The sequence below is a fragment of the Anas acuta genome, chromosome 5, assembly GCF_963932015.1.
Source record: "Anas acuta chromosome 5, bAnaAcu1.1, whole genome shotgun sequence".
Lineage (NCBI taxonomy): Eukaryota > Metazoa > Chordata > Aves > Anseriformes > Anatidae > Anas > Anas acuta.
The window spans coordinates 27907586-27935194 of record NC_088983.1 but is presented as its reverse complement, the minus strand read 5'-3'; the positions used below and the strand labels follow the sequence as shown (position 1 = coordinate 27935194).

Genomic DNA, 27609 nt, shown 5'->3' with positions numbered 1-27609 from the left:
CCCCGTCCCTAGCACGGCAGGCGACATCCCCCTCTCCCACCAAAGCTTTATTTACACCGCTGCTTCCAGACTGGAGCTCTGCACAAAACCAGGGAAACAGCACCCGGCCGGTGGGCTTGATGCATGGCGAGGATGTGTTGGGGCCGGGGGTAGGGGAAGGTGGCCATGGCCACAGCCATGTCAGGAGGGGATGGAGGAGGGTGGGAACGGCAGGCGTGGAGACAGCAGTGCTTAGGACTCGCCGGCCTCGAACATCTTCTTCCTGCCCTCCATGCCGGACTTCTCCTCGATGTTCTTCCTCCAGTCGCCCACATCGCGGAGGTCTTTCTCCTGCAGGAGGGATGGGCACGTGGTGGGATGGCTCCGCAGGGTGAAATACCCCCCGAGCACAGCCCCTTCACCCCTCTGGCCATGGAATCCTCACCACAGGTTCCCTAACATTTCATCTCCCCTGGACAACCCCATGTCAGCTAGAGGAGACCAATTCCACCCCTCCTGTATGTCTTTTGGGGCCACATGCCACATTTTTGACACTGGGAGCTAGGAGAGGAATTATGGAGCAGGAAGGACCCTCACCCCCCACCTTGTCTATCACGCAGGGAGGCATCAGCTCCCAAAATCAGGGACTGATGCCCATGTGGGAGAGGGAATGGGTACCTTCTCCGTGTCCTCCTTCTTGACTTGCTTGAGGTTGGCCCGCAGGTCCATGCAGACCTTGTGCTTGGAGCCCAGCAGGGCGCGCAGCATGGCATCTGCCGACATGCGCACCCGGCGCAGGGGTGGCCTCTTGAACTTGCCCCTCAGGTCGAACAGCTTCTGGCTCAAGTCCTCCAGCTGCGGGGAGGAGAAGAAGGGGCAGAGACAGCCCAGCGTGAGCTTCATGCACCAGCAAGAGGCACGGGGAGGGAGGAAGGATGAGCCAGAGGCTCTGCTGAGGCAGCTGCTGGATGGCCCCGGGGGATGCTCACCTCCTTGGTAGTCTTCTGTAGCTTCACCTCTGTGTCGTACCTTTCCTCATCCACTGACTCGATCTTGGCATGCAGCTTTTTGCACAGCTCCTGGGAGGAAAAACGGAGAGGGATGTTGAGTACCAGGACATACAGGTGGTTCCTCTCGTCAGACCTCTTCCTTCTCCTCTGTCTCTGACAGACCCTTCTGTCTCCGAAAATCCCGAAGGCTGGAGGAGGACCAGGCCATCATTCAAGACCATCTGATCCCAGATGGTGAAGGGTGGCCTGCAGGGTGTAAGGGTGAAAGAGGTGTTTACCTGGAGTTCCTGCATGGATCCTGGGAGGGACAGAGGAGGGCAGTGCTCTGCCAGGTAGTTTTGCTTTTCCACTTCCTTAGCAGCTGCTTCTTTTTCTATTTCAGTGGCAGCAAGCTGGAGCATAGCACTCTGCAAAGCAACAGGAGGGAGTTCAGTGTGGGGTTGGAGCAAAAGGAAGCTCCCCATGGCCAAACCACCCACATCCCACACAGTGGGGATTCAGGGGAACTTCTGAGAAGCTCAGGGGGATGCTAGCTCCAGCCTCCCCCAGCACCAGAGTCCTGCTGTGCAGAAGGCTCCCTGGTAAGGGGCAGAAAAGTGCACAGGGAACCTCACATCATGCATCGTGGCCTTTCCCAGGCAGGAAAGTGCCTAGGAGCTGCTCGCAGTGGGAGACGGTACAGTCGGGACACAGCTCGCCCAGCAGTGTCACCTACCTTCAGGTGCTGCCGCCGGGCAGTGGCTGCCCTCCTCTTTTTCTGAGGGAAGGAAAAACGATAGAAAAGAAGGTTACGGTGTGTACATTCCCCCATGCGTTTCCTTTCCCCATACAACCCCGCGGCTTGACCCACATTTGGTCCCCAAACCAGCTTCATCCTCCCTGCGATGCCAGGCAAGAAATGCAATGCACTCTCAGCTGCATGAAACCCTCACGATTTGGCGAGCCTGGGAGAGCTCTCCTGCCTTTTGAACCCACAGTGCACTAGATCAGCATCAGCAGGTCTCCTGTTCAGAGGAGAAACCACAGCCTCGGTCCACCACGGCACTGCAGCTGTGTCCTCAGCCCTTCAGCCAGAGGAGAGCGAGCCTGAGCGCGGCTGGGGCAGGGGAAATGCACCCTGCATCCGACGTGCAGATGTGGGCGAGTAGGAAGCAGCGCTTGGGTGTTGGTCTGCTACGTACAGGAGGAAGTGGATAAGGATCTGCGGAGTGAACTGCAACCAAATCTGGCAGGTTTTGCATGTACAGATGGTGCTAAGCCCTCCTGACAGAAGCCAAGGGCTCTGCAGATAAAAGGCATCCAGCGCAGAGATGCAATGCATCACTGACCAGTGGGATCTTGCTCGTAAGCTTCTGGGCATGGGCCACAGGAGATCAGAGTCCTTGAGGACTCCAAGCACAGGGCTTAAATTCCATCTGAGAAGTGCTGCCTTAGCAAAGAGTGCCCTCCTGGCCTTCCCACTGGGCTCTGTGGGCAGTCAGAGCACCTGCTGGACATCAGCACTGTGGTACAGGGTTTGTGCACTGCCCTGAAATCCTCTTCTCTAAGTGAGAACAAGCTCTGCCTCGTGCTGTGTTGGGTGTGTGGGGAGATGGAGGATGGAGCAGCTTGCTCAGAGGTGCTATGGAGCTGACCCTGCACCTGGTCCTCATTGCCATGGCTCCTGCAGCGACCTGAGGGGAGTTTGGGGTCTAGTGCTGACTTGGAGGCAGCCTGGTGCAGGAACCCCTCCTTCTGCCATGGCAAAACCCTTGCCCTGCATTTCCACAGCCATCCCTGGACCTCAAGGCCATCCCTGCCCCAGTGTCCCCTCAGCACCCTCCTGCTGGCGGAGGAGGTGCAGCCGCCTTCGTGACAGAGGAGCTGCGAGGCGAGGGCTGCAGGGCTGAGCACGGCTGAAGGCAAAGCCCCAGCAGGACGCACTTACCTCTTCACTGGTCAGGTGGGGCAGGCAGACAAGGACGGGGAGGAAGAGAAAGGGGAGAAAAGGCAGTTAGCATCCCAGTCGGAAACAAGCAGATGCATCTTAACAAGTGTAAAAAGCTGGCAGCTGGATGAAAGTGTTTAAAGGCCAGCGACACAGCAGAGAGAGAAAATGGGAACTTACTCAGACATCTTGCTTTAGATGGTTGTGAGCCTGCAACGAAAACCAAAAAATAATTTACAATTATTCATGCTGGTGTTGGCTTTCTTGCGTTGAGAAACAAAGCAAGATTAGCCGAGACAAAGAAAGAAAAAGAGGAAGGGGTTTGTCCCAACTTCTCCAAATTCCCGTCTCAAGGGGAACTAGGCTGAGGTTTGTAGACAAGAGGCAAGCACATGCCAGCTCACGGCTACATTTGCACTGGGGCAAGCGGTGCCAGGCCAGAAAAAGGGATTGTGACAGCAAGCCCTGCAGGGGTGATTCTTCCTTGGCCCCCAAGATGCCACTTTATGCAATGAAGGAAGAGGGGGGAAGACTATTTTATGTCTGCCACTTGACTCTGTCATACAGCTCTTATCACATAGGGCTGTAGCAAACTAAATGGCTATTTCGAGCTTCAACCTCCCTGTCTACTAATGGGGAAAACAGCACTGCCACGCTTCGTGGAGGAGACATACCCCAAAGACCACGAAGGCTTTGGGCACTGGGAATGGAGCCAGGCAGCAGCCACAGGTGACAAGGACATTGGAGGATGCTGCTGCCAGCACATGTCTGCATCAGGTAATGGAACATGCACAGATAATGGGACACAGGGCTGAGGGCTCTTGCTGAGCTGGTGAAGGTATGAACAGCTTCATCAGAGGATTTTTTGCATTTGCTGGAAGTGGGAATTTTACAGACACAACACAGCGTCTTCGGGAAGAGAGGGAAAAGCACCTTTGAACATCATGCTGCAATTTTTTCCCTATAAATGTAATTGCGTTTTTCTATCAGAGCAATATTTCCTGCTTGTGTCTGCTGATGGAAGGACGCAGGAACATTGGCCAAGCCCAAAGGAAGCTGCTCCCTTGCAGAGGAGACAATCCCCCAAAACACTGCAACCCGCAGGCCTGGGAGGTGAAGCGTTAACGGGGTCGGTGCCCGAGGGAGGAGGTACGGGCTGCAGGGCCAAGCTCCCCCAGGAAACTTTATCCTGGAAAATGTGCGGGCCCATCACATTACTGGGAAGGGGCGGAGGGGGGGGGGAGAAAAGTGCTTCTAAAAATGGCCGGGGAGCTGCACAAGGAGCTGCAGCTGTCTCCTCAGACGGCAGCCTGGCCCCGGTGCCAGGCCCCGTGACTCGGGGAGGTTCGGGGCGACGCAGGGCGACAGCCACCACCGCAGGTGGATGAGGAGCAGGAGCTATTTTTGCCAGCGTCCCTGCACCCCGCGCTGCGAGCACCAAGGACGGGAGGAGGCAACACCAGGCTGGGCTGAAAATCGTCCCCATGGTGCTGCCAGTCTGGATGACGGTCCTTGTTTTGGGGGTCTCCCGGTGGTGAGGGTGATTTGGGGGGAGAAAAGGGCAGCACGGAGCGGAGGGGTGTGAGTGGGGATTGGTGCAGGGTGCCGCAGCTGAGGATGCTTTTTCCTGTGGTCCCAGAGAAGTCAGTGTTACGGGGCTTAGGGCAGAGAGCAAAACCAAGTGAGGATGAAAGCAAAAAGAAAAGGCAGCTGGGAAAGACAGAGGGAGGCTCCCCGATGCCAGACCCTCTCCAACAGGGAGAGGACGGAGGTGGCTTTGTCAGCACCCCTAATTCCCCCAGCAGGTCACCCCACCCGGCCTTCACCTCCCCAAAACTCATGTGAGCGATCCTGCTTCCCCGTCACCCCCTGCAGAGCAAGCCAGTCAGTAAGAGACATGCAAAGCAGCTCACCCAAATCCACAGGAGAAAGAGAGAGCCCCGCTGGCCGGCCAGGACTGACTGGCGAGCCGAAGCAGCTGGCTGAGTAAGGAGGTATAAAAGGGCTTCTCGGGTGGCTCAGCAGAAAATCCACCTTCTCTTTAAGGGCATGGAGACCTTCTCAGACCAATGATGTGCAAGAGTCCCCGGTGCACCTCCCTTGGCTGGGGCAGGCGAGGCAGCCCCGCGGGAGAGGAGCAGCTCTGCCTGCCCTTGGGGAACGCTGCTGGAAGGAGGCTGCGGATCCTGCATCGCCCCCCCAAAAACCAACCACCAGCAGCATGTGGAAGAGCCATCCCTGAGGGAGCCATCCAGCACTGGCATCTTCTTTTAGCCTCAGTTACCACACAGGGAAACATTCGCAGCTCCTCCTCGTGTGAAATATTTCATCACAACTATATATTTATTTAAAAACCAAACCCAAAGCCTGCTGCTGGCTCCCTGCAGAACATGGGGAGCAGCCTCGCGCTACTGGCAAGAAAGGCAACCCCAAGGCTGCTGAGGGGTGCCTCACACCCACATCCCCACAGCCCAAGCAAGAGGCAGATGGAAATGGCTCTGGAAATATTCACCAGCCCCATCCAGAGCACATGCAGTGTGTGTGTGTTTGTGTGTGTGCAGGGGATCCCATGGAGACAAGAGCCCAAACAGCTCCTGCCCTCCTCCCACAGACCAGGCGCTCCCTCCGCTGTCAGCCAAGGGATTTTGAGCAGATTCAGACATGGTCAGGGCTAATTTTCCTCTCAGACATCACACAAATAGCAGCAAATCCGCTGCTGCAGCCTGCCTGTAGCATCACACGAGCAGCACTGCCAAAGAAGCCCCAGATGGGGCTGGGGTCTTGCTTTGGGGTCCTGTGTGGGCGAGGCTGCGTTTGCTCAGGATTAGTCCCTCACACATCGAGAGCTAGATGGCTCGGGTAGTGAAATCATCACAACCCTGCCACAGCAGGAGTGTCGGTGTCACTGGGTGCTGGCCTCTAGCTGGGAAATACCCACAAGCCCTCCTGGGGTATCTGCTTGGCCCAGCTAAAGCCGGCTTCTCAGAAAAACAAAGAACAGAGAGTGCAGTGAGTGCATTTGGGAACAGACAGCAGCCACCCCAAGCAGTCAGCAGCAGAGGTCACCCAGCGAGGCCCAGCTTAGCCACTTCACTTTTCCTTCATGCTCACCCCAGGAGAGCCACACTTGACCCTAAAGTTAAACCAACTTTTTATTATTCTTTCCAAAGTGTCTGCAGCCATTTTCTTCAGCCCCCCATGGAAGTACACCCATCCCGGCCCCTGCTGGCCTGCCAGACAGCAGCTCTTGGATGAGAGATCGAAGCCAGAGGGTGGTGGGTTCAAGAAGTCCCCATGCCCAAGGAGCTGAGTTTTCTCCTCTTCAACACCCTGGTAGCATCAAGTAGGCAGGGGCCATGCAGTGACTTGTCCAGCACGACACCAGGAGACCTTAGGCCTTGTTTCCAAGGATGATATTATCAGGGGAAAAAATTTAAAAAAAAATTAAAAAAAATAGCAGCCCAACAGCAGTAGTGTTGATTGTAAAAGCTCCGCAGCGTGACTGAGGAAGCTTCCTCATGTAGCTCCCACCCTGCCCAGGACATCCCCTCTCCCTCTGGCATGTCCCCAGGAGCTCCCCAAGCTTTCCATCTGCCAACACCAGCCCCTAGGAGCTGCTGCAAAGCAAAGCCATCACCTTTGCATCTTGTGCCATCACTGTCCTACACACCCCACAGCTACGGTTTTCTCTTTCCCCGTGAGATGGGGTTCATTTTATTTTCCTTTTGGCTCTTCTCCTGTGGGGCTGCTGGCAAACAGCACAGCCACCATATCCCATTTAGCTCCACGCCATCTTCCTCGACAGGGAGTGCTTCAGGCACGCCAAGCTGGCAGTGCCAGGCTGCAGGGACATCTCCAAAGCCACCAGCAGGTCCTGATGGCACTCCTGGATGTTCAGCGGGTACCGTGCCCTCACAAACCCGTAGGCTGCCAGCAGTCCCATGCTGTGCTTGACCATCAGGTACTGGATGACACAAGTAGGACCTAAAGAGTAACCATCCCTGCAGTGGATGAGGACACGCTTCCCTTTCTCCACCGAGGCTTCGATGCACTCGTTGATGTCCAGGAAGCAGGGCTGCCCTATTTCGTGATGACCTCCGTGCAGGGAAGCCCTGATGTCAACCCTGAGCCGCGGCCAGCTGTGCCTGAAGCCTGCCCGGCCGCAGGTGCAGGGGATGATGCTCAGGCTGCGGTCCCTGGGCAGGGAGCTCACGTCGATGATGCTGTCAATGCCATTCATGCACAGCACCCGCCCGCTGTAGGCAGCGTTGAGGTTCCCCAGGTAGATGCAGTCGGTTATCCGGGCAATGATGGGTCCTGCGAAGGGGAAATGTGCAGGCTCCTCTGGGCTGGGGCCAGGGTGCTCTTCGGGATGCGGGTTCTTCTTCTTCCAGCTCCCTCTGTGAGGTTTCTTGGGGCCAGCGCAGGGCAGAGGGATGGAGCCAGGCCCGGAGCCCTGTGACAGCGGTGAGAAGAGGGGGAAGAGGCTGGCAAGCTTGGCCTCGGGAGGGGAGGGTGATGGATGAGGCAGGAGAGGAGGAGGGGAGGGACTGGGTCTGAGGGCACAAGGAAGGGATGCCAGCACTGGGGAGCCCACACTGTGGGCTGGTCCTCCGCTGTCAGCCTCCTCCACCTGCAGGACAGGGAAGGACCGGTGAGAACACAGAAACATAACTCAGCTGCTTGGGCAAGGAGACGTGAGCAGGCATTGGGACCCCAACCCACCCACAGACACTAGAGCCCCAAGGGCCTTGCACATCCCCAGTACCCAAACACCCAGCCCATTGCCCTGCACAGAGGTACGGGTGTGCAGCATGTACCCACCTGGACCCCCAGACCACTCTGCCAGCCCTGGTGTGCCATGTTGTTGGGGCCATCCCTTCCTGCTGACAGTGACCAGCGGGGTGACCAGGACGTCCTGCCAGGCTGCGGGGCTGCAGACACCACCTCCCCGGGCTTCTCTCCTCGTGCCTCACTGCTACTCCTCATCAGGTTTGGGCAAGAGCCTGGAGGAACAGAACAAGTCAACACAAGGGCTTTCATGAGCAGCAGCATCTGCCCTCTGAACCTGCCTCCAGCGATGGAGAGGACACATCGAGAGCCAAGGTGAGGGGCCCTGAGCTCAGGGCTCACTCCATGCTGGAGCTTTTCCCACTGCCATCACGTGCACTTCGGCAGAAGGTGCCTTAGCCCCTGCCCTTGGAAAAGCCAACAGCTAACCCCTCGGACCAGCACTGATGTACCCAGGAGGTGATCCATCTGGCATTCCCACCGAGCCTGCCCCAGGGTAGAATTACTGCAGTGACCTGACACCTGGGCACGGTGTCCCTGTGTCTGCACGACCTCAGAGCCTGCTAGAGACCAGAGCAGGAGCCAGGACATGTCTGGAGAGCAGACTGAGACCTCCGTGTGATTAAATGAGTAAGGTTTCAGCATGCCTCCACACCCGAAATGGCTTTCAGGCTCTCCATGCCAAAATGAGGCTGCAGCAAGAATACTTTGTTAAAATAATAACATAATGTGAAGTGGCAACTGAGATCAAAAACAAAGGCAATAAAGTGCAAAGCACTTCCCTCCCCAAGGTTAGCAACTGCCAGGCAAACCAGTGGCCACATCAGTTATGATCCTTTAGAAATTATCCACTTCAACCCCACTGTTGTTTTTTTACACATGGTTTTGTTATTGTTTGGTGCTTTTTATTTTTTCCCCAAGTACCACGTGAGCAAAGAAAACACATTTTTAGAAAAACCAGCAGTGGTGAAGCCCCTTGGCAGCCTCACCCACCTGTGCAGCACCGCGGGAGAGCCACGGGAGAAGACAGCCGCCAGGAGATGGGCCTCTGCAAGGTCCTCTGGAGGTGCTCCATGATTCGGCCTGGGGAGGGAAGGGATGAGCACAGACTGCTGAAAAACTCCTCACCCAGCTGAGAAGTCGCTGGAGGCAGGCACCCACTCACCTGTGACGCCCTTCTTCTTCAGGGGGCACTTTCTGCCCTCCAGCATGACGGCCACAAGGTCCTTGTGCTGCTTCTCCGGTGGCTCCATGCTGCCAAGCCTGAAATATGGAGAAGCAGGAGGTTTGGGTTTCTTTCTGCCTACAAAGCTGAGATAGAAGGAGCTGTGAGGGAGCAGGGTGATCTCTGCACCCCCATTATCAGCCCTGGGGTGTTCAGGATGGAGGCATCCTGTGGTGGAGGTGCTCCTGGGGACACCTCCATGGCACGAGTGATCCAGGAGCAACGTGAGCCCAGGCTGGGGCAGGAACAGCCCCAGATACCAGAGCCCCAGCAGCAGGCAGTCACAGTGGGAAAAAGAGTGGGAGTAGAGATAGGAAAAGGGGCAAGGGATAGGACACTTTAAAAACCTTCATTATCTGCAATTTAAAGGCAAGTATTTCTGAAAGTGGGATGAGAAGGTGACGGCTTCCAGAAGCCAGCAGAACAGTGATTGTTCAGCACCTCCAAAGAGGTCAGTTTTATCAATGCAAATATTTGATGTCCCAGCACTCAGTCTTTTAATTCCCTTGAATGTACAACCCTAGAGAAACCTCTGCACGTGGGTCAAGCTAGCTGCCCCCAGAATCTGGGCGTAAAACCTTTACAGCTCGCAGATCTGTGCACCCCTTTCTTCAGATACCTGCGTGCCTCAAGACACAAACTACGAGCCACAAACCACGAGCCACAGGGTGCCGGCAGCACAGCACCCATCTATCGGAAGCACCCAGAGGGGAAGGGGATGGGGAAAGAGCAGAGGATGGGAAAAAGTGAAGGGGGTCGGGAAAGGGCTCCCTGCCCCTCCGAGAAACCAGCAGCCTCACCCAGGGCAGGCCCGCTCCCCCCGCTCGCAGTCCAGCACAAAGACCCCCGCTCCTCCCTCCTTCCCGTGCCCCCCAGCTCTTCCCAATCCCCCTTCCCCACAGCAGCAGCCCCACACAGCTCGGGACCCTGCCCCAAAACACCCCTCACACCCAGCCCTGGGGCTTTACCGTGGGCAGGGGCACGATGCCAGCGCCTGTGGGGCCGGGACCCCCGTCTCGCACCCCAGGGAGCAGCAGCAGCGGGGCAGCCTGGGAGATGTAGTTTCGGGAAGCATCCCGCTCTCGGCATTTTTATTTATTTATTTATTTTTAAAATCAACTTTCTTTCCCTCTGAAACCACAAAAAATGTACTGTAAAAGAAAAAAACCCACAGCCTGCATAACGCCCTGTAAACCCAGGAGCTCGGGAGCTTTAGAAGAGGAACACTTTGCGTGGCAAAGTTTCACCATAGGTTTGTGAGATAAATATTCATTAACTAGCATCATTATAAAATGGGCACACTTACTCCTTGTGAGAGAAGCTTAGATAGTCTCCAGTGCTCAAAAACTGTGAGACCAGCCAAAAAAAAAATTTGAGGCTGGAGGACAGCCAGCACATAGCCAGGCTGAACGATGACAGCCCATAATCATTTTTGTCTCACGGCAGATGAATGGTGACAAGCATGTATAATGCTCAGCACTCGCCTGGTGCAGCTCTCCAGGCTGGTTTCCTAAAGCACAGGGACAGATAATCATAAAATCACTGAGCGAGGGAATAATTCATTTGGGAGGGACTCCTGGAGGTCGCCTGCTGCAGCCCCAGCCCAGGGCATGGCCACCAGTGGGGTTAGATCCGGAGCGAGGTCCTGCTCAGAGCCAGTGTTCATTTGTAGAAGGAGACCTCATGAGGAGGCCAAGCTCTGGCTGGGAGCACAGATGGCCGAGCCCCAGATCCCAGCACGTACCTGCCCTGCCCTCTAGATGCAGACACGGGAATCCAGCACAGGCACAGGCTGAGGTTGGTTTCCCTCTCACCCAGCAGTGCTCCCCATTGCGCCTTCCACCAGGGCACCCTCCTCCTGAGGCTCATTTCCACGCTCAGCCCTCCCAGGAACATCACTTGGGCAGGAGACACGGGGCGGGCAGGGGGACAACGGGCCATGGGGACGTGTTGGTGGGGATGTAAGGAGAGGGAAAACAAACACCAGAGCTAGAAAGCAGCCTTGGCAGGGCATTAAAAGCCAGAGCTGGGTGGATACTATCCCCACCCAGGCACCTTTCCCTCTTGAGCAAACACCTCAGCCCGTGGCTCTGTACCTCCCCGAGGCTCACCTGGGGCAGCACGGAGCCTGCCCAGCCGGGTGCTCGCTCCTGGGGTCCCCAGCTGCCCCAAAAATCTTCCCCAGAGCTGCTCCCTTCTGCACAGCCCCTCCTAGCTTGGTTTAAGGCTGAGGGTTTAATTCACCCAGTGTCCTTTTGCAAGCGTTTCTCAGGTGATTGATTTCCTCCTCCATTTCCTTAAGGGCAGCCAGATGATGCTGTTTTCCCAGCAGAAGCCCCACTCTCCTTGTCACAGCCATCCCAAAACAACCCTGTCATTTCTCCCCTCACCACGGCCGCAGCGAAGCCCGGGTAACATTTATTAAACAGCAGACACGGTGGCTTTTTATAGTTAAGCTCAGGTCATTAATCTCTATCGAGAGCTTCCATAATCTTCTCCAGCTTCACCGTATTTGTTTAACTCTCTCGTAGTCACTTTGCGGAGCCGGGGATAATTGCAGATTAACCGCTTTTCAATATTAATGGCTCTTCATTAATGCTTGGGGCTCTCCCCCTCCAGAGCCCACGGCTTCCCACAGGCTGCCCAGTGCAAATTACTTTCCTTTTGTTTTTTGAGGCCACATGCAGTGATACAAGCCCAAATCTCCACCATGCTGTGGCTGCTTTGATGCAGAAGGCCAGGAGAAGGGAGGTTTTCTCCCAGAACATTTCAGAGCAGGAGCAATCCCCTCAGGTGGGAATGGGAAGGGGTCAGGCACTATCTGAGCCAATCTGGCTTAACTCTTCTCAGCTGAAGCAAAGAGGCTCTCCCTTATTAGCTCCTTGAAATACTAATTCAGGGAGCTAGGAGGCTCCTGGGCTTTGGAGTTAGCCCAAGACAGGGAGCTTCCACCTGCAGAGGGCTCAGAGGAGCCACCCTGTCCCAGGAGGCATCTTTCCTTCCATATCCCACATTTATCTCAAGGCCCCTCGAGGCAGGACAGGGGGGCACAAGCAGACTACGCAAAACCCACCCTGAACTGAGATGAGGGCTGCAGCCCAGCCTTCATCAGCACAGGGTGCTCAAAGCATGAAAGCAAGAGGACAAGGTGCACGCTCAGCACCACCCCACCCCAGCAGCACCTCCAGGTTTGGGGTTCAAACCCCATGGACTCGGTTCTGTAGGACCACATGGGGGTGGATGGAGCCAGCACTGCAGGGTCCATAGGGATGGTTGCTGGTGAGTCCCACCCCCCGGGACACATCTCAGGGTGCACAGCCCAGCACGGGCCAAAGTCAGGCCAGGAACAGGCTAAGAGTGAAGCTGCATGGACAACCAGGGGCTGATTTCGCTGTTTCTTTTAGCCTCTTGCCAGGACACCAAGTGTGCTTATCACAGAGTCAGTAAAGAGTTAGTCCTGTGTCTCCAATGCCTTCCTCACCAGCCCATCCTCTTCCTCTCCCCCCAAGCCTCTTAGGGTGGTTCAAGATCTTGGTCTCAGTTAAAAACCCTCAAAAATTAAGTTAAAAACTTTAAAAAATACCCACGGACTCCGTGTTTTCCAATGAACCTTTCTGTATTCGTCCCCCCAGCCTGCGAGGGGCTGGGACAAGCCGGACCCATATCCACACCTTCCCCTCCAGCATCCCCCCGGTGCAGAGCTGCCCTGCTCTGGCATTGCCCAGGGCACGAGCTGCACCAGCAGCCAGCTCCTCTCTTGGCCAAGAAGAGCCCTCAACCCATTTGGGGCTCTCGCCCCCTCTATCTGGTGGCCAGGGGCAGCTTGAGGTGGGTCTTCAGCCCCAGGGCTTTGTCCACCACGTCGGCGGGCTGCAGGCTGTGCCACTGGGCCAGGGGCCGGCGCGGGTTGGCCAGCATGTCGGACCAGTGCCGCAGCTGGTTGCCCGTGGCCCGGCAGCCCAGGAAGAGTTTGCCGATGGGCTCGTTCTTGGTCACTCTGTCGTAGTCCCAGACGGAGATGACAACATCCACGTTCTGGTGGGGACAGGAGAAAGAGCATCAGTTGGACCCGCACCTGCCCAGGGACCTGCTCAGAGCTGGGCGCTGCAGGGAAACCCACCTGAATCTGATTGAAAGGCACCTCAAAGACAAACACCTCGTTGAAGTAAGGGCTCAAGGTGTTTTTCTTCACACTTGTTGTCTTCTTCTTCCATTTCTTCCTGTTCAGGATGAGATGCACCTTGACAAAGGGATCTGAGGAGAGAGAGGACACAGTTCCACACCAAGATCTGCAAAGCCCTGAGAGCTCTCGGTGCTATCATTAGCACCAGGTAGGGAGCCGTGAGCACGAGCAGCCCCTGCCAACCTGCCAGCCCATGGGAGTCCATCCGTTTCAGCTTCTTGGCTTCCAGGATGAGCACCGTCAGCTTGCCAGTGCTGGGGACGTAGCGCAGTGAGAAGCAGATGTCTCCCAGCCGCTCTTGCTGATGGAGACATGAGCAATGAGCAGGGGTACCCAGCACAGGAGGTGCTCTCGAGGCAGACAAGACCCAAAGCTTTACCTCCTTAGAGGTTGGCAAGAGGGACAACAACATGTCCCTCTCGGGGGCTTTTCCCACCAACCTCGACTTTGCTGGCCACTGCCAGGTCGCTCCACTGCTCGATGACGTGCTGCAGGTCGACGCTGGCCAGCGGCAGGCGGACCTCGCCGATGGTGTCGTGCTTGGCGAAGCGGTTGAAGTCGTGGATCTGCATCACCAGCGTGGACTCGGACACCTCCGCCTGGGGCAGCTGCAGGGGAGGACCCATGAAGGATAGGGTGATGGACACAACAGCAAAGGTATCTCCCTGCCTGGAGAGCAGCACCCATGCACTGCTCCCGATGGGATGAAGGAACCATCAGCAGCCAGGGCGTCCTACCTGGAAAGTGAAGCTCTCGTTGAAGACGGGGCTCAGGGTCTTGCGGTAAACCTTGGTCTCATACTTCTTCCTCATGTCAGACGTCAGGTAGACAATAACATAAGGGTCAGACGTGCCCCCGTTGTCCATGGCCTTCAGGTCAGCTGCTTGCTTCACGCCGACCTTCAGCTTGAAAGAACGATGCACGAGGTCACCGCACAGAGGAGGATGGGGAGAGGTGAAAAGCAAGCGAGCTCTCAAAGATGTCACCACACCATGTAAGCATGAAAGCCAGCAGGGTAGGGACAGCAGGGATGGATGTCTGGGTCCTGATGGGCCATGGAGGGACCATGCAAGAGCCCAGCCTCACAGCAGCCCCACCTCCTGCGCGTGGAAGTTGTACTCCAGCGAGTACTGCAGCTTTCCTCGCCCCGTCTGCTCCGGGCCCTGCTCCAGGTCCTCCATCTCGGGCTGGACCTGCAGCAGAGATTAGCACATCCCTCATGGTGGGGTCCCGAATGCTCAGATGTGTTCCCATGCATGGGTGGGACACCCAGCTCTGTTCCCAGCTCATGGGGACCAAGCTGAGCGCTCACGTCCTCACTGTCTGTCCAGGCACAATGCACCGTGCAGACCAAGATGCTCTAAAGGTGAGGTTTAAAAGAGCCCCCCTCCAGAAATCCCAGGTTGCACATCTATAACCAGTCCCACCACTCTGGGGACCTGGGGGGACGATGGGCAGCGCAGGGCAAACCTCCTGCTAGGAGGGTGGTGGGGAAGAGGGGAAAGCAGAACGCACAAGGCTGGCTGTGGTGGAGCTGCTGATGGCATGCAAGGTGACTTTCTCCTTCTTCCTGGGCTTCTTCTTGGCACAGCAGCACCTGATGATGCAGATGAGGAAGAGGAGGAGCAGAATAGCCACTGCCAGCGCCACGGCGATGAGCGCCCATCTGGGTACTGGTGCAACAAGGTGGACAGAAGAGTTAAAAGCAAACAAAAACATGCAGAGTGCATTTATATTCCCCTCCTAGCATTACAGCATTACAAAGTTGCATTTGGGGGGCTTGACCGTAAAATCCTGAAAAGACCCAATAGTGGGAGGCTGCAGGTAGAGACCGTGCCTGACATGGGTGACAAAGATCTCTCCTGGGGAGGTGTGGGGCTGCTCCGCAGCATCCCTGGCCATGGTGGGCCTCATTCCCCTTTGGAAAATAGGATTTGGAAGGGGGGAGAGGAAAGGATGCAACCTGGAACAGAGGCAGGGCCCCTAGGGTAACGCTTCCCAAGGGAGCAGGACGAGAGCAGCCCCAGCTGTACTCACATGGGATGTGGCCAAGGAAGCCACTGAGGAAGCCCGGCGAAGCTGTGGTAGCCACGGGGCTACCGGGGAGCGGGGAGGCTGTAGCCCCACTGATCCTCAATGCCTTGGCCATGGAGAAGTGCAGGTGACCTGGGGAGGCAAACAAAATGAACAGGGTGGGGATTTCCTTTCCAGGAGCACATGTGCTGCTGGTGGCGCAGAGATTTAATGAGTAAACACAATTAAAATCCTAAGATAAAGCCCAGAGTAAGCATTTAGGGCTCGGCTGCTTTGGAAATGAGGTGTGAAATGGAGCAGAGCTGTTCCCACAGGCAGGACAGTCTCTGCTCGAGCTGGTTTTTCATTTAATCCTCATCTCCCCTCCATGACCAATTCCTTTACTTCATTGCAGCCCTTCCCTGCCCTCTCGCAGGGCTCAGGGCTTGCACCATCGCTCGCAGCAGGGCTGGTGGCCACACGACGGGTGCCAGCAGTGCCACCACGCCAGCTCGGAAACTGCGTCAGCTTGGCTGGTGCACATGGCAACGCTGACGTGCGTTAAGGGCAGGCTTCATATTTAAACCAGAATTGGTGTTGGTTTTTCATTATTATTATTTTAATTGATGGGCTCTCCTCACATGAACGTTTCGTTGTAACCTAAGCTTTCTTCTCTCCCTGCTTCGGATGATGAGCAGCAGCAGGGCTGTTCTGACTTGGGGTTGAAGGAGCCAGCAGGAGAGCATATCTCATGCTAGAAGCCTCCAAAGGGACCAGAAAAGAATCTCCACAGCCTCCTGGAGGCCACCTTCTAAGGAACCATGGCCCGGGGCGTGTTCTTCCCAGCACGGTGACGAGGGCCGGCAGGTATGCACGTGTTTACCTTGGCCACACCAGCACCGCAGGGCTCCTTGCACAGGGATGCTCTTTAATTTTATTTTTTTAATTATTTTTTGAGACAACAGGGCTCTGCTGCTGGCTGGCACAGGGGTGAAGGAGAACTCTTTATCCCTGCTGGGGCAGCGGGATGCAGGTTAAATGACTTGCCCAGGGCCTTCTGGGCTATTGTTGTCATCGGAAACTCACGCTCAGCTCACAGCCTCACCATTGAGTTTTAGTGATCTATTTCCCCTGTCCCCATGTGCAGAAAGCAGCGGCAGCCTGGTGATGTACCTTCATTATTCAGGAGGCTCCAGCTTCGGGCAGTGGCAGCGTGGGCAAGCAGATGCCCACCCCACACGGGCTCAGACGTTTTATCATGTTTTTTCCCACCAGAGCCCCATGGCTGTCTGGTTTCAGCCCCAGTTACAAGGAAAAAGCTCAGCCCAGCCCTGTGAGGTGACTTAAACTGCTGTTTTGGGGGCAATGGGGACAACCCAGCCACCACCTGGGAGCACCGAGCATCCTTGCTTCTGCAAAAGGACTTGGGGAGCGCTGCCCTTTGCCCCCACCCCATGCTGACCGGGATCCCAAAACCAAACTTACCGCGGTGTCTCCTTCCCAGCCTCAGTCTCCCTTCCCCTCTGCTTGCGCTCCTGCTCCAGCCACGGCACGTGGCAGGGACATGCTGTGGGACAAAACAGGTCCCCACCGGGCACGGGGCTGGGGGCACAGCAGGGACAGTGACTTCCCTGTGCACAGCACAACCGAAACTGGAAAGTCTGCTTTGCCAGCCCAGGAACCGAGCTCCTCGGCCAGCCCCACCTCACTGCTGACCCAAGCGGTGCTCACGCAGGCGAAAAGCTGGTGGGGAACTCCCTGCCCGAGCAGGAAGCACAACCTGCGCTCCTGGCTGCAGCGAGCCGGCCAGCATCACTGCTGGGGACAAACCCAAACCTCCAGGCCAGCCTGGCAGCAGTGCCAGGATGGGGCACAGCATGAGGCTCCATGCGCTTAGTGCAAGGTGACAGGTCAGGGGTGATTTCAGCAGCATCCCTGTCTTGTCCCTGCAGACATTTAGGGCTGCTGTTGGAAGTGGAGCGCAATACCATGAGCACCTGATGCCCAAAACCAGCTGCACATCCAAAAAGTAAGGAGAGGCCCCAGAAACCACCTCTGGATTTTCCTGTAGCCAACAAGGCACTGCCATACCCTAGAGAGGTGCCAGGGATGTCCTTAGCCCCCACGACACAGCCCCGCTCACAAGCACCCTGAGATCCTGCTGCATCGAGAAACATCATCTCCAGGTGCAAGAGATGCTGCAGGAGTGATGCGGCAGCAAGATTTTGGAGAGGGGACACAGATGCCAAAATACTTTTTTTTTCTTTTTTTCTGAATTGGCAGACCTGGAGGAAGCACAGGAGAAACATATAGGGGAAACTGGGGTGGGGAAAGGGAACACATCCAATAAAATTACTCAGGGAAAGGGGGTTCACACACACATGCTGAATGCTGAGCTCACTGCCAGCACTTTCAGCTGGCTGTCTGCTGAAGTCAAGCATCTCAGAGAAACAGCTGCATGGCAGCAGGACCCTGCTTGCAGCCTGTGATGTGGGAGGAGATCTGGTAACGCATGGCAACAACCCCAGCTTTCAGAAGAGAAATGAACAAGGACTCAAAATTGGTGCAGTAAAATTACGCATGTGAAGAGGCTGCCCTGTGCACGCTCCTGAAGAGGCAATCCTGTATTTTAGGTCAAAAACACGACAGCTATGCAGGCAAGGGCTAGGAAATGAGAGATCCAGAGGCACATTTCAAATAACCCACCTACAAAAATAAACTGAATGACAGTGCTTACAAGCAGAAATTGAGAAAAAAAAAGCTCCCCGGGAGGCTGGCCGGGGCTGATTCGGGAAATGCCACCCAGGCTGGGCACGAAGCCAGCCCGCGGGGCTGCCTACAAATCCCAGCACGCCAGCAGCGGGGCTGAGCCCCAGCACAGCTCTTGCCTGCTTCCTGCCAGCTGCAGGCAGATATCAGCAGCAGCATCTTGGGCGAAGCTGGGCAGAGGTTTGGACACCACGCCAGGGAAGGGAAGCGACGCTGGAGGTGAGTTTGGGCTTTTGTCTCTAGCAAAGCCTCAGCACTTTCTTTCCCAGTTGGAGGTAGGCGATGCTAAGCTGTGGGGTCCAGCAAGCATCTGCCTTAAGTATTTGTGTGTATGGCATTGCGTGTGTGGTGCTTGCAGATGTGTGCACATGTAGGTGTGTGTTATACATATCTGTGTAAGGGTTGTATGTAAACAACGCTTCAATTATTATAGGAAGAGAGAGAGGGGAGAATCAGGCTTGGTGTGCCAGGTTTCAAGGGACAGAGCAGAAATTAAAGGGGCTGCCCTCCCTCTGCGAAGCGCGCCTCGGCTCCTGTCACCTCTTTCACTTTCGCTTTAAGAAAAGAGGCCCCAAATCACTGCATATTTTAAGCCTGGGTGAAATCCCTTCAGGGGAATTCTCCCTGCTCAGACAGGCTGGCAGCTGTCACCCCGAGCGCTCTGCTCGGCAGGATGAGATCTTCCCCATGCAGGGTGCAAGTGGAAGAAGCACAGAGATACTCAGCATCTCTTAGGGGAGCAGCCCTGCTGATGGGGCTTTGCAGCCCAGGGGGAAATTAGGGAGCACACGTGCAGGAGCATGCCCCTGTATAGATTATATATGAAGTCCTTTCATCCGTACCTCCAGAGGGACCACTGGATGAGGATCTGAAGTCCTCCAGCAGCAAGCGTGGCAGGACAGCAAGGAGGGTGAAGTCCCCAGCAATAAGACATTTGTCAGTGAGATTTTCCCTGTGCAGACCCTGACTCTTCACCCTGTATGCTCTTTCTGGTCTATGCTAGCACAGCCCCTCACCCCATTAATCAGGCAGCACATTAAAGGGGGAACAAGGTTGTAATTCCCTTGCCATTCCCAGCACTTCCAGGCAGAGCTGCCCTCACCTCCTCTGCTCTCCAGAGAAACCCCACAGTATATTTTTAGGAGCTGTGGGATGGAAATAACCCCTGTGGGAACAGGAGCCAATCTCATCCCACAGGCTGAATCCCAGTGTCCACTTATAGCACTAACTAGCACAGAGAAACAAAGTGTACAGCAAGGCGGTTGTGGAAACCACAGGACCTGGGCATGCAAAAGTGGAATTTCTTCCTTGGCTACTAGGCACAGGCAGACCACGCAACTCCCCAGGACTTTGGTCTGCCTGCACAGATGCCTGTGGTATAGGGCATCCTGCACCCCAGCATCCACCACACATCTCAACTTACTTGGGCCTTTTACACCCACAAATGATCTCTCATGCAGCGAATTTACTTATCTGGGGACAGAAATTCTCTGTTTGGAAAAAAGCAGCAAGTAAGGATGCAAGCTAGAAGCCTATCTGTAGGATCTTTCACAGGCTTCTTGATTCACTCAATCCCCAAGCCTCATTTAGGGTACATAAAGATTTAGTTTGCTGAGAAAAGAGCTCCACAAACTCCTTCAGAAATTCCCAAGGGAAAAGTGTTCTTTGGGAGGGGAGAAAAGGTGATCACTGCTTGAAAAGCCACTCTTCCATCATAATTAATTAGAGATCTCAGGCCAAGTTTTCTCACAGCAAAGCTGTCGTCAGCAGAAGCCAGCTCATTTTGTTTGGGCAGGATATTCAACTCTCTTTGCCACTTTTCTTCTCTGCTCTCCCCCATTTAGATTGGATGTATTATAACGCATTGGTTTAATTGTACATTTTTTCTTGTTTGATGCTAGAACGGGAAGATGGCAGAGCCTGAAAGCACGGTTGTAAACCCCAGTGTGAAACAGGTAAGAGTTGCTCGTTACAAAATGCAGTTCCTCAGTCTCGAGTACATTTTGAAATGCCACCGTAGGAGATGACACCACAGCCTGAAACTGTAGTGGCCCAAATTGTTGGTGCCTCAGTTGCATGGACAGGACTGATGCATTTGCTCACAATTTTGGCATGGCAAAGGAGAACGCAGCAGTTTCTACTTCATCAGTCTCTCCAGAAAAAAAGAGATAAAGCAAGAATAAAAACAGCAGGACATGCCCAGCTCAGCCCAAGCAGTTGACTACAGCTATGCTGTGCCCACAGATGCACAAATGATGAAGCAATCCCCTCCTGTGTGGGCTGTCCTCAGAGCATATTGTGCTTACCAAACAGGTTAGGGTTTCACAACTGCCTGCTTCCATCCTTGGTGACCTGAAGATGAAGATCAAGCTTGATACCCCTCCTTCAAAGGCTCTCTGGCATCAGCAGAGCCAAGAAGCATGACGCATGGGTGATGCCTCCAATGCCCAGTTTGCCCCACGCTTGCCCCAACCACCCCAAGCTCCTCCGTTGTGTTCCCCCAACCCCTCTTTTCCCCTTTCTCCTGCAGAAAGACCCCAGCAAGGCACTGGTCATTGCAGTGACCACCAGAGCCATCTTCAACCTGGAGGAAGAGCACCAGCTCTACCTGGAGAAGGGCAAGGAGGAGTACGTGAGGCATCAGCAGGCCAACCAGGACAGGCCCCTGCCACCAGGCACAGCCTTCGCCTTCATCCAGGTGAGCCCCACACCGGGCTGGGGGCACATGTCAGCACTCACAGGGCAGGCTGAAGGCTCAGCCTTCCTGGCTTTAGGTCTCAAACCCCACCCCAGGGTGCAGGTGCAGCACTCCTGAGACCTGTGCCCCTCACCACATCTCCACCTCCTTGCTGGTGCCCTGCTCCCTGCCCTCCCAGCCGTGCTTTGCACAGGGTGGCTGCTCTCCACCCCATGCTTGTCCTGCCATAGGTGGCAGCTGCAGCGCAATGTCCCCACTGCCCACATCCTCCTCACCAGCCGCTAACCACAGGATTGCGGAACAACCCTCATGGTCATGCCCCTTGCAGAAGAGTCTCATCTGTTCCTCCTAGGCAGTGCAGTATGTGAACAAGAAGATCCTGGAGAGCAACCCAGCAGAGGAGGACCTCTTTGACATCCTGCTGCTCTCCAACAACAGCCCAGAGAGCGGTGTGCGCATCATTAACAGTGCCAAGCACTATGGTAAGGAGGCACACCCCTGGGGGTGGGTATCCTCTCCCCAGGGGGGCTGAGGAGCAGATAAGGTAGTGGTGTATCAGGGGCAAAGACAGAGCCAGGGGAAAGCACACAAAAACCTGAGGAGGTGAAAGGGGTTCATAAAGACAAATGAGCCCTGTAACAAACTTTGCTTACATTTCCTGACCCAAAGGCCTGGAGATTTCCAAGTTCTGCTTCGTCAGTGATGAGGACTCCACGCAGTACCTCAAGTCCCACGGGGTCAAGCTCTTCCTCTCGGCTGACAGGACAGACGTCTGCAATGCCCTCCGGAGAGGTGCGTCTCTCCCTCCATCCCACATCCCCAAACACACCACGCTTTTCCCAAGCAGCAGTGCCAGAGCTCATTCTGTCATGGATGAGAGGGGATGAATGGCCATGCACCGGTCCTTCTCTGCAGAACATTTAAACCTTTCTAACCCAAAATGCTGCTGCCTAGATCAGTGAGGGAGCATCATCACCTCCCAGGGCCTTGTAAGGATGCTGTGGAAATTTGCTTTCTTGGTACATGCAGAGTCCTTAATGATAAATGTAAGCACATGCTTGACCTGGATTTGAGTGCATACAGCCCCTGACAGCTCTAATGGGGTTAATCTCCTCCTTATTAATTTGCTCAGGTATGAGCACATCAGCTGGCCAAGGTCCTTCAGGTCAGGAGCAAGCCAGCCACAGCCCAGACCTCCCTCAGCTACAAAGCCCAATCCTGAGGTCTCCCTGAAGATCATCACTTCTCTAACAAGTGTCTCATCTAGGAGCCCCAACCCACGGATGAGAGCAGGCAGGGAGCAGCTTGTAGGAAAAGACCTGTAATTAAGCCAATTACCCCAATCAAGCGGAGGTGCCAGGCCCTATTACTCACAGCACGGAGTGCTAAGTCTGGGCATTAACACCAGGCTTGGCAGAGGGACCGGGCACCAGGAGGAGTGCTGCCCATGCATTAACAACAACCTAGCAGTTCTCCTAGCAGGCTTCAGTGTCCATACAGCCCCTGATCAGCAGCACTGCCTTGTGCTCCCCAAATAATCCAGCCTTGGAAAGGCCAGAATGACCCCCACAGAAACCCTCTTTGCTTGGAGAGCCCAACCACACTGCCTTTTCTGGAGACATTTGCAGTGTTGGATGGGGCCATGGAGGTGTGGAGAGGAGCTGCCCATGCACAAGCTGCCCCCAGGACATGGTGGTTCCCTCGTTCCCCCACCAAACCCACTTTGCTCAATCCCACAGGGGTCTCAGCAGCGCTGGTCTTCCAGCAGGAGGTGCAGGCCCCCAGCACCCCGCTGCGTGTGGCCTTCGATGGGGACGCCGTGCTCTTCTCCGACGAGACCGACCAGGTCTTTCGGGAGCAGGGCCTGGAGGGAGCGGTGCAGTACGAGCGGGCGATGGAGGCTGTGCCCATGGGAGAGGTGAGCGAGGTGGCTGCAGGCCCCATGCCCACCATCAGCATCGCCCCTGCTAGGGCTTTGCTGTGGGTGGCCAATAAAGCACAAATTTCTATGGGTTCCCTTTGCATTCAGCACTGCTCGGTCCCAGCAGGGGCTGATCTGGAGTCCCTCTGGAGATGGATCTAGCACGCTGTCTTCTGTAAGCAAGCATCTGCTCCCAAAATTTGGGGCTATTGTTACCCAGCGTGTTCCTGTGGCCTTTTGTAGGCTGGGATGCCATGCTGTGCTGATCCCCTCACCCGGGGGTGCTGCACCTTCTTGGTTCCCTCAGGATTTGCATGAGCACCACAAGGCTCACCTTCCTGCTGAGCACCCCAGGGCATGAGTGTGGCCAGTACACAGCACCAGTCCCAGCACTGCCCAAACCTATACCCAACAGGCACTTCTGTGTCCTGCAGAGGCCTAAGGGACCTCAAAAGGGGAAAAAGTGGATTGAACAGATGCTTCTTTCCTTCCTACCCACTCTCAAGTGTCTTGCTGTGCTTTCAGGGTCCCATGAAAGCCTTTGCCATGCACCTGGGGAAGATACACAAGAAGTTCAACCGTGAGGAGTGCCCCATCCGCACCTACCTGGTGACCGCCCGCAGCGGCCGAGACATGGGCATCCGAGCCATCAAGACGCTCCGGGAATGGGGTCTGGCCATCGACGAGGCCTTCTTCATGGATGGGGCTCCTAAAGGCCCCATCCTCGCCCAGATCCAGCCCCATATTTTCTTTGATGATGGCCTTCATAACATCCAGGGGGCTCAAGATATGGGGGTACCCTCTGCCTGGGTCCCCTCATGCTGCTGATGGACCAATAACCAGCAGTTCTCAGGACCGGTCCAGCTGAAGGCCAGCTTGGTGGAATAGGAAAGATTTATTAACCTGCAGCAAGCAAACCTCAGGGAAAGGGGGTGAGAGCATTGCCTGAGAGCACTGACCACCAAGCAGGACTGAATGCTCCTGAGACAAGGTCCTTTAGCAGCTGCTCCAGGAAGGACAGACACCTCTGCTCTGACCCCAGGGACTGCTACCTACCTGTCTTGTAGGGCCTTCCTTCTTCTACAAGGATAAACAAAGCTACTGCCCCACACATGTGGGGAAGGAAGCATGAAAGTAAGCACTAAAAATGCAAAGTTCAGTGGTACTTAGTCTCCAAGATTTAATCTCAGGAGCTCTGCTCAAAGCAAGTCCCCAAGACCCTGCCTTGGTGGACATGCTCAGCTTCCTAAGAAGAATGATGTGTCACCAAGCCCCTCGTTCAGCTCTGACCAACTCCAACAAATTCAGCACAAGGATAGACCCCAAAGCTGTAAAGCACCTACAAGCTTTTAGAAACCAATTAGTAGCTTGAGGAAAAAAAAAGCCCAAACTGTAGTCCCACACGTATTAGAGAACAAATAACTTTTTTTTTAGGCATTGCTCACAGGGAGTGCCCTTAGGAGGCCCAGGCCTGTAGGACACAGCTCCTGGACCAGCAGGAGATAGACCAGGGATGAGGACAAGGCTGTGAGATGGGTTCATCCAGGAGACTGATGTAGCTCTGGGGTTCCTCCAGGTGAGGGCACTAGAGGCGGCCACCTGCAGCACAAGCCATGCAGGGGGACAGGGCTTAGGGTATAGACCATCACCCAAACCTCCAAACAGCCCTAGGTGCTAAAGCCTGAGCTTAAATAGGGCTGCAGGTGGGGGGCATGGGTGGGGTCCCAGGTGAAGCTGCTCAGGGTAGATGTGGTCCCAAGCAAGCCCAGGACCATGGCACCTACCCGGTGCAAAGCCACCCCTATGCAGGGATGTCTCTCCTCTGTCCCTTTTGATTCTGCGCCTAATTTTACCAGGCAGAAAACAGCCCCAAAACTTCGTTTGTGAGGTTTTTCTCCCCAGGGTAGGATGTCAGTGATTGCCACTAGAGGCCACTGTGCTGCCCTGCTGCCAGCCATGCTGTGGGGGAACAGGACCATTCCCCCAAAACTAACACCTAAAAGCAGCCATGAAAACCACTTTGACCCCCAGCCCATCCTGAAAACTACAAGTTCCCTTTGTTGCATTAATTTTCCTTTTTCTTAATTAAAAAAAAAATGCAAATTTTATGGCAGAACAGAGAGAAATAATCAGATTTTTTTAAGGTTTCATCACTCTCACCAATGCTTTTTCCCCCAATAAATAAGTAAACAACACTTGGTGTGATTTGCTGGTGCCCCTGGTTGAGTGTGCTTGGGAAGAGGGGTGCAATATCGTGGAGCTGCTTTGCAGACACGTAGGATTTTTATCCAGGCCTTACCCAGCCGTGTGCACATGGAGCACATCAGGGTGGGCTTGATTCTGCTGTGAGCACAGGAAACCTTCAGTGGGTTTTGGATTAGCTCCTTGCAGAGCAAAGGCCACCAAAATCCACACACAAACCTCAGAAAATGCCAAAATATTTAATTTAAAGCAGTTCTCCCCCCATCCCACGTACACGTACCTCCATGCTAGCTCCCACACGCTCCCACCCAGGGGATTTTCTCCACCCAGCGCATGGGACTGTGGGCGAGGCAGATGTCCCTATCACGGGACATGGGGTGGCTGCTGTGTTCCCACTCATGTCCCTGCTGCCCCGGTTTTGGGACAGGTCTCGCCCCAGCAAGAGGATCTTCTGGAGGGAACCACCTCCAAAAAAAAAAAGACCTTTCTGCCAAGTCCAGATGCTGAAATGAGATGTCTAAAAGTAGTGACATCAACATCAGCTCCTAATGATTTGCTAATAACACTAAGTACCTGTCAGCCTCAATCACCAAGCAAACATTAATTACGGGATGCTCCAAACAAGCGGGGGCAGATGTTCGTCCCACTTGTATGAAGGTCAGATATTTTGGGGCTTGGCAGCCGAATGAATGCCTGCATCCGGCCTGGTGGCACCTCACGGTGGGGACCTGCTGGTGGTCGCAGATGTCCCGGCCACCCTGAGCTGCTCTGACCTTTGCCAGTGGCCATGAGGCAATCCCTCACCCCGAGATGAAACTAAATTTAAGGCCGGCTCGGTCAATGCCTTGGGTGAGGGGGATTAGCTGAGTCAAGGCAGCTGGGGACAGGAGCATGTGAGCGGTGGCAGGCCGCAAGGTGCTGAGGCAAGGGGAATGGGCCGCGTGCCTTCCTCCAGCACTGTCAGCATGGCGGGAGGGGGGGATGACAAGGCAACATGTGCCCAAAATGGGGAAAAAAGGAAGGAAGCACGGGGTTCAGGGGATTGCTTCATGCAGAACCAAGTGCTGCTGCTTCAGGCTTGTCACCCTGTGGCTTTCCCTGCCCTGCTCCGAAGGTGGAGCGTCAGAAACAGCCTCCAGCAAGCACTGCTGCAGCTTAGCCACCTGTCATGTGGGGAAACTTCTTGCTTCCATCTTGCAGACACCTGCAATAAATTCATTAAAGGTTGGGACAATAACGCCATCATCATTGCTAGGGACATTCCTTGGGTCTTGGCTTTCCAAGGCATTTCCAAGGGTGCAAGGGGTGCAGAGGGGTGCAGAAGGAGGTTCTTGCACTTAATTTTGGCCATTACTTTCCAACAAGTGTTTTGGCACCCCACTCTGCCCCAGCCAAAGCTGCTTCATGTTAGTGTCCCCCCAGTCATTGACCCAACACTGCTTGGGACACCCCTGGGACCCTAACCCTAAGCCAACGACTCAGCCCCCTCCAGGCTGACGTAGCTCGAATCAGCCATGCAAACCCCCAGAAAAGGAGAAAACTATCAACAGCGTCTTCCACTTTTTCTTTTATTTCCACCCATACCCCTCCCTAGTGACCCTCACCCTCCCAAGGCGACCCTCCTCCCCCAAACCAAAGGGATTTTGTGTTTTGTCACACAGAGGTGCTCTAATTGCATAACCTATGGGCTTTTGGGGGGCTGACTGGGTTAGATATTAAAGGAAATCATTAAAAATAATGCTGGTGAGAAAACTCAGATGGATAACCCTTGTTATGTCTGCTTGGAGGTACATCTCCTTTGGGTTGGGGCTTCTTGTCTGGGGTCAATGGGTGCCCATGCTGATTGCACCCCAGCCCAGCTTTTCTCCCCGGGTGCCCGCAGGGGCATTGCTCAAGGTGTGCGATGCGGGCGCATGGGGTGCCCATCGCTTCCTGGCGTGGGAGGCGATGAATCGATTCCATCATTGCCCCTGCCACCCATCCCGTCAGCTGCCTGCCGGGCTTCTTGTCACCCGTACACACACGCAGCTCCTGCCAAAATAAATATATAAATAAAATCGGGGTGACGCAAACACAGCGAGCTCCCTGCCCCGAGGAGAGGATGCATCCCCACGGTGGGTGCCAGGCGTGGCCCCGGAGCTGGTGGCTGCGGGGGCGGTGGGACAGGGGTGGGGAAGGATGCTCGAGCCCCCGTGGGGGTGGAGGGGCTTTGGGCAGGGCCATGGGCACGGAAGAAACAGGGACAGGAGATACAAGGGTTGGCTGCAGCCCAGCACAGGTGAAGACACCAGGGTCGCTCATGGGCTTGAAGACAGGCATGTCCCTAAACATTTTGCTGCATAAAACCATTTTTTTCAGGGAAAATAACTCAGGGAAGGCATGCAAAACTCAAGTCTCCCAGCTGCGGCCACCAGTGAAATATCCTCACCTACCACTGGGATTAGGGTTTGCAGCAAGACACCAAAGGAACAACTGCCACCCAGGCTAGCTCTGTGGCACCCATAATTAGCATCTCCCCTGGGTGACCACAGTCCCTGCTGGCAGCAGAAGGGTGTTAATGTGTGTGCCCTGCCAGTCGGCACCGATGGCACAGGACCAAGACCCAGCTCCATCCTGGGTGGCTCTTCCTCAACCCTTCCTTTGGTGTCAAAAAGTGAATTTTTGTGAGTATCCCACCAGTTTAGGAAATGGCGCTGGGGACGGGCGAGGTCCTGGCACTGAGCTGGGAAAAAGTTACCACGGCTCCTCGCTGTGCTTGGGGCTGGTGAATCAGGCGCTGCTAATTAGCTGCATCCATTAACATCGGCACCCGCTGATGTGGAGTCACGGTGTTTTTAACCGTTTCGCCCCACGCCTGCCCGAAGCACAGGACCCACCCGGTCTTGCCGGTG

General features: G+C 55.1%; 4 protein-coding genes across 8 annotated transcripts; 1 reads left to right on the top strand and 3 right to left on the bottom strand.

Annotated features, from left to right (window-relative positions):
* Positions 1 to 32: 32 nt before the first annotated feature.
* On the bottom strand, positions 33 to 1878 carry TNNI2 (troponin I2, fast skeletal type). Its single transcript, XM_068683438.1, has 5 exons — positions 1705 to 1878; positions 1268 to 1396; positions 969 to 1058; positions 658 to 834; positions 33 to 330 (listed from the first exon to the last, which is right to left on the bottom strand). The coding sequence occupies exons 1-5, from the start codon at positions 1861 to 1863 to the stop codon at positions 232 to 234; spliced, it is 654 nt and encodes a 217-aa protein (XP_068539539.1). The 5' UTR covers positions 1864 to 1878; the 3' UTR covers positions 33 to 231.
* LOC137857205 (uncharacterized) lies at positions 1840 to 11614 on the bottom strand. Of its 4 annotated transcripts, none has more exons than XM_068683421.1 (7): positions 10677 to 10939; positions 8873 to 8970; positions 8701 to 8790; positions 7741 to 7922; positions 4830 to 7549; positions 3097 to 3126; positions 1840 to 2923 (listed from the first exon to the last, which is right to left on the bottom strand). In XM_068683421.1, exons 1-5 carry the CDS (start codon positions 10871 to 10873, stop codon positions 6695 to 6697), a joined length of 1422 nt encoding a protein of 473 aa, XP_068539522.1. In that variant the 5' UTR covers positions 10874 to 10939; the 3' UTR covers positions 1840 to 2923; positions 3097 to 3126; positions 4830 to 6694. The 4 variants fall into 4 exon arrangements, with proteins under 4 accessions (XP_068539522.1, XP_068539523.1, XP_068539524.1 ...); XM_068683422.1 differs by lacking the exons at positions 1840 to 2923; positions 10677 to 10939 and adding exons at positions 9901 to 10063; positions 11044 to 11614 and having other exon boundaries at positions 3092 to 3126; XM_068683423.1 differs by lacking the exons at positions 1840 to 2923; positions 10677 to 10939 and adding an exon at positions 11044 to 11612 and having other exon boundaries at positions 3092 to 3126.
* A 581-nt stretch (positions 11615 to 12195) lies between these two features.
* SYT8 (synaptotagmin 8) lies at positions 12196 to 16889 on the bottom strand. The gene is made up of 9 exons (XM_068683418.1): positions 16614 to 16889; positions 15153 to 15281; positions 14631 to 14788; positions 14213 to 14308; positions 13853 to 14020; positions 13556 to 13723; positions 13299 to 13416; positions 13053 to 13186; positions 12196 to 12967 (listed from the first exon to the last, which is right to left on the bottom strand). Exons 2-9 carry the CDS (start codon positions 15262 to 15264, stop codon positions 12734 to 12736), a joined length of 1188 nt encoding a protein of 395 aa, XP_068539519.1. The 5' UTR covers positions 15265 to 15281; positions 16614 to 16889; the 3' UTR covers positions 12196 to 12733.
* Positions 16890 to 17964: 1075 nt separating this feature from the next.
* On the top strand, positions 17965 to 24735 carry LOC137857212 (cytosolic 5'-nucleotidase 1A-like). Of its 2 annotated transcripts, none has more exons than XM_068683439.1 (7): positions 17965 to 18116; positions 19799 to 19852; positions 20428 to 20595; positions 20948 to 21077; positions 21265 to 21387; positions 22335 to 22513; positions 23042 to 24735. In XM_068683439.1, the coding sequence occupies exons 2-7, from the start codon at positions 19808 to 19810 to the stop codon at positions 23342 to 23344; spliced, it is 948 nt and encodes a 315-aa protein (XP_068539540.1). In that variant the 5' UTR covers positions 17965 to 18116; positions 19799 to 19807; the 3' UTR covers positions 23345 to 24735. The 2 variants fall into 2 exon arrangements, with proteins under 2 accessions (XP_068539540.1, XP_068539541.1); XM_068683440.1 differs by having other exon boundaries at positions 18032 to 18116; positions 19742 to 19852.
* The last annotated feature ends 2874 nt before the right edge of the window (positions 24736 to 27609 follow it).

Coding starts and splice junctions, on each gene's coding strand:
- LOC137857212 (XM_068683439.1), top strand. CDS start 19,808: ATGGCAGAGCCTGAAAGCACGGTTGTAAACCCCAGTGTGAAACAG. Junction 20,596..20,947: donor CAGCCTTCGCCTTCATCCAG/GTGAGCCCCACA, acceptor TGTTCCTCCTAG/GCAGTGCAGTATGTGAACAA. Junction 21,388..22,334: donor CTGCAATGCCCTCCGGAGAG/GTGCGTCTCTCC, acceptor TCAATCCCACAG/GGGTCTCAGCAGCGCTGGTC.
- SYT8 (XM_068683418.1), bottom strand. CDS start 15,264: ATGGCCAAGGCATTGAGGATCAGTGGGGCTACAGCCTCCCCGCTCCCC. Junction 14,309..14,630: donor GCTCCACCACAGCCAGCCTT/GTGCGTTCTGCT, acceptor TCTCTGCTGCAG/GTCCAGCCCGAGATGGAGGA. Junction 13,417..13,555: donor CAGTGGCCAGCAAAGTCGAG/GTTGGTGGGAAA, acceptor TGTCTCCATCAG/CAAGAGCGGCTGGGAGACAT.
- TNNI2 (XM_068683438.1), bottom strand. CDS start 1,863: ATGAAGCTGGTTTGGGGACCAAATGTGGGTCAAGCCGCGGGGTTGTAT. Junction 1,397..1,704: donor CCCGGCGGCAGCACCTGAAG/GTAGGTGACACT, acceptor GTTGCTTTGCAG/AGTGCTATGCTCCAGCTTGC. Junction 331..657: donor AGAAGGAGGACACGGAGAAG/GTACCCATTCCC, acceptor TCCCTCCTGCAG/GAGAAAGACCTCCGCGATGT.
- LOC137857205 (XM_068683421.1), bottom strand. CDS start 10,873: ATGGCCCGTTGTCCCCCTGCCCGCCCCGTGTCTCCTGCCCAAGTGATG. Junction 7,923..8,700: donor TCTCCCGCGGTGCTGCACAG/GTGGGTGAGGCT, acceptor CTGTTCCTCCAG/GCTCTTGCCCAAACCTGATG. Junction 7,550..7,740: donor AGAGTGGTCTGGGGGTCCAG/GTGGGTACATGC, acceptor CCTGTCCTGCAG/GTGGAGGAGGCTGACAGCGG.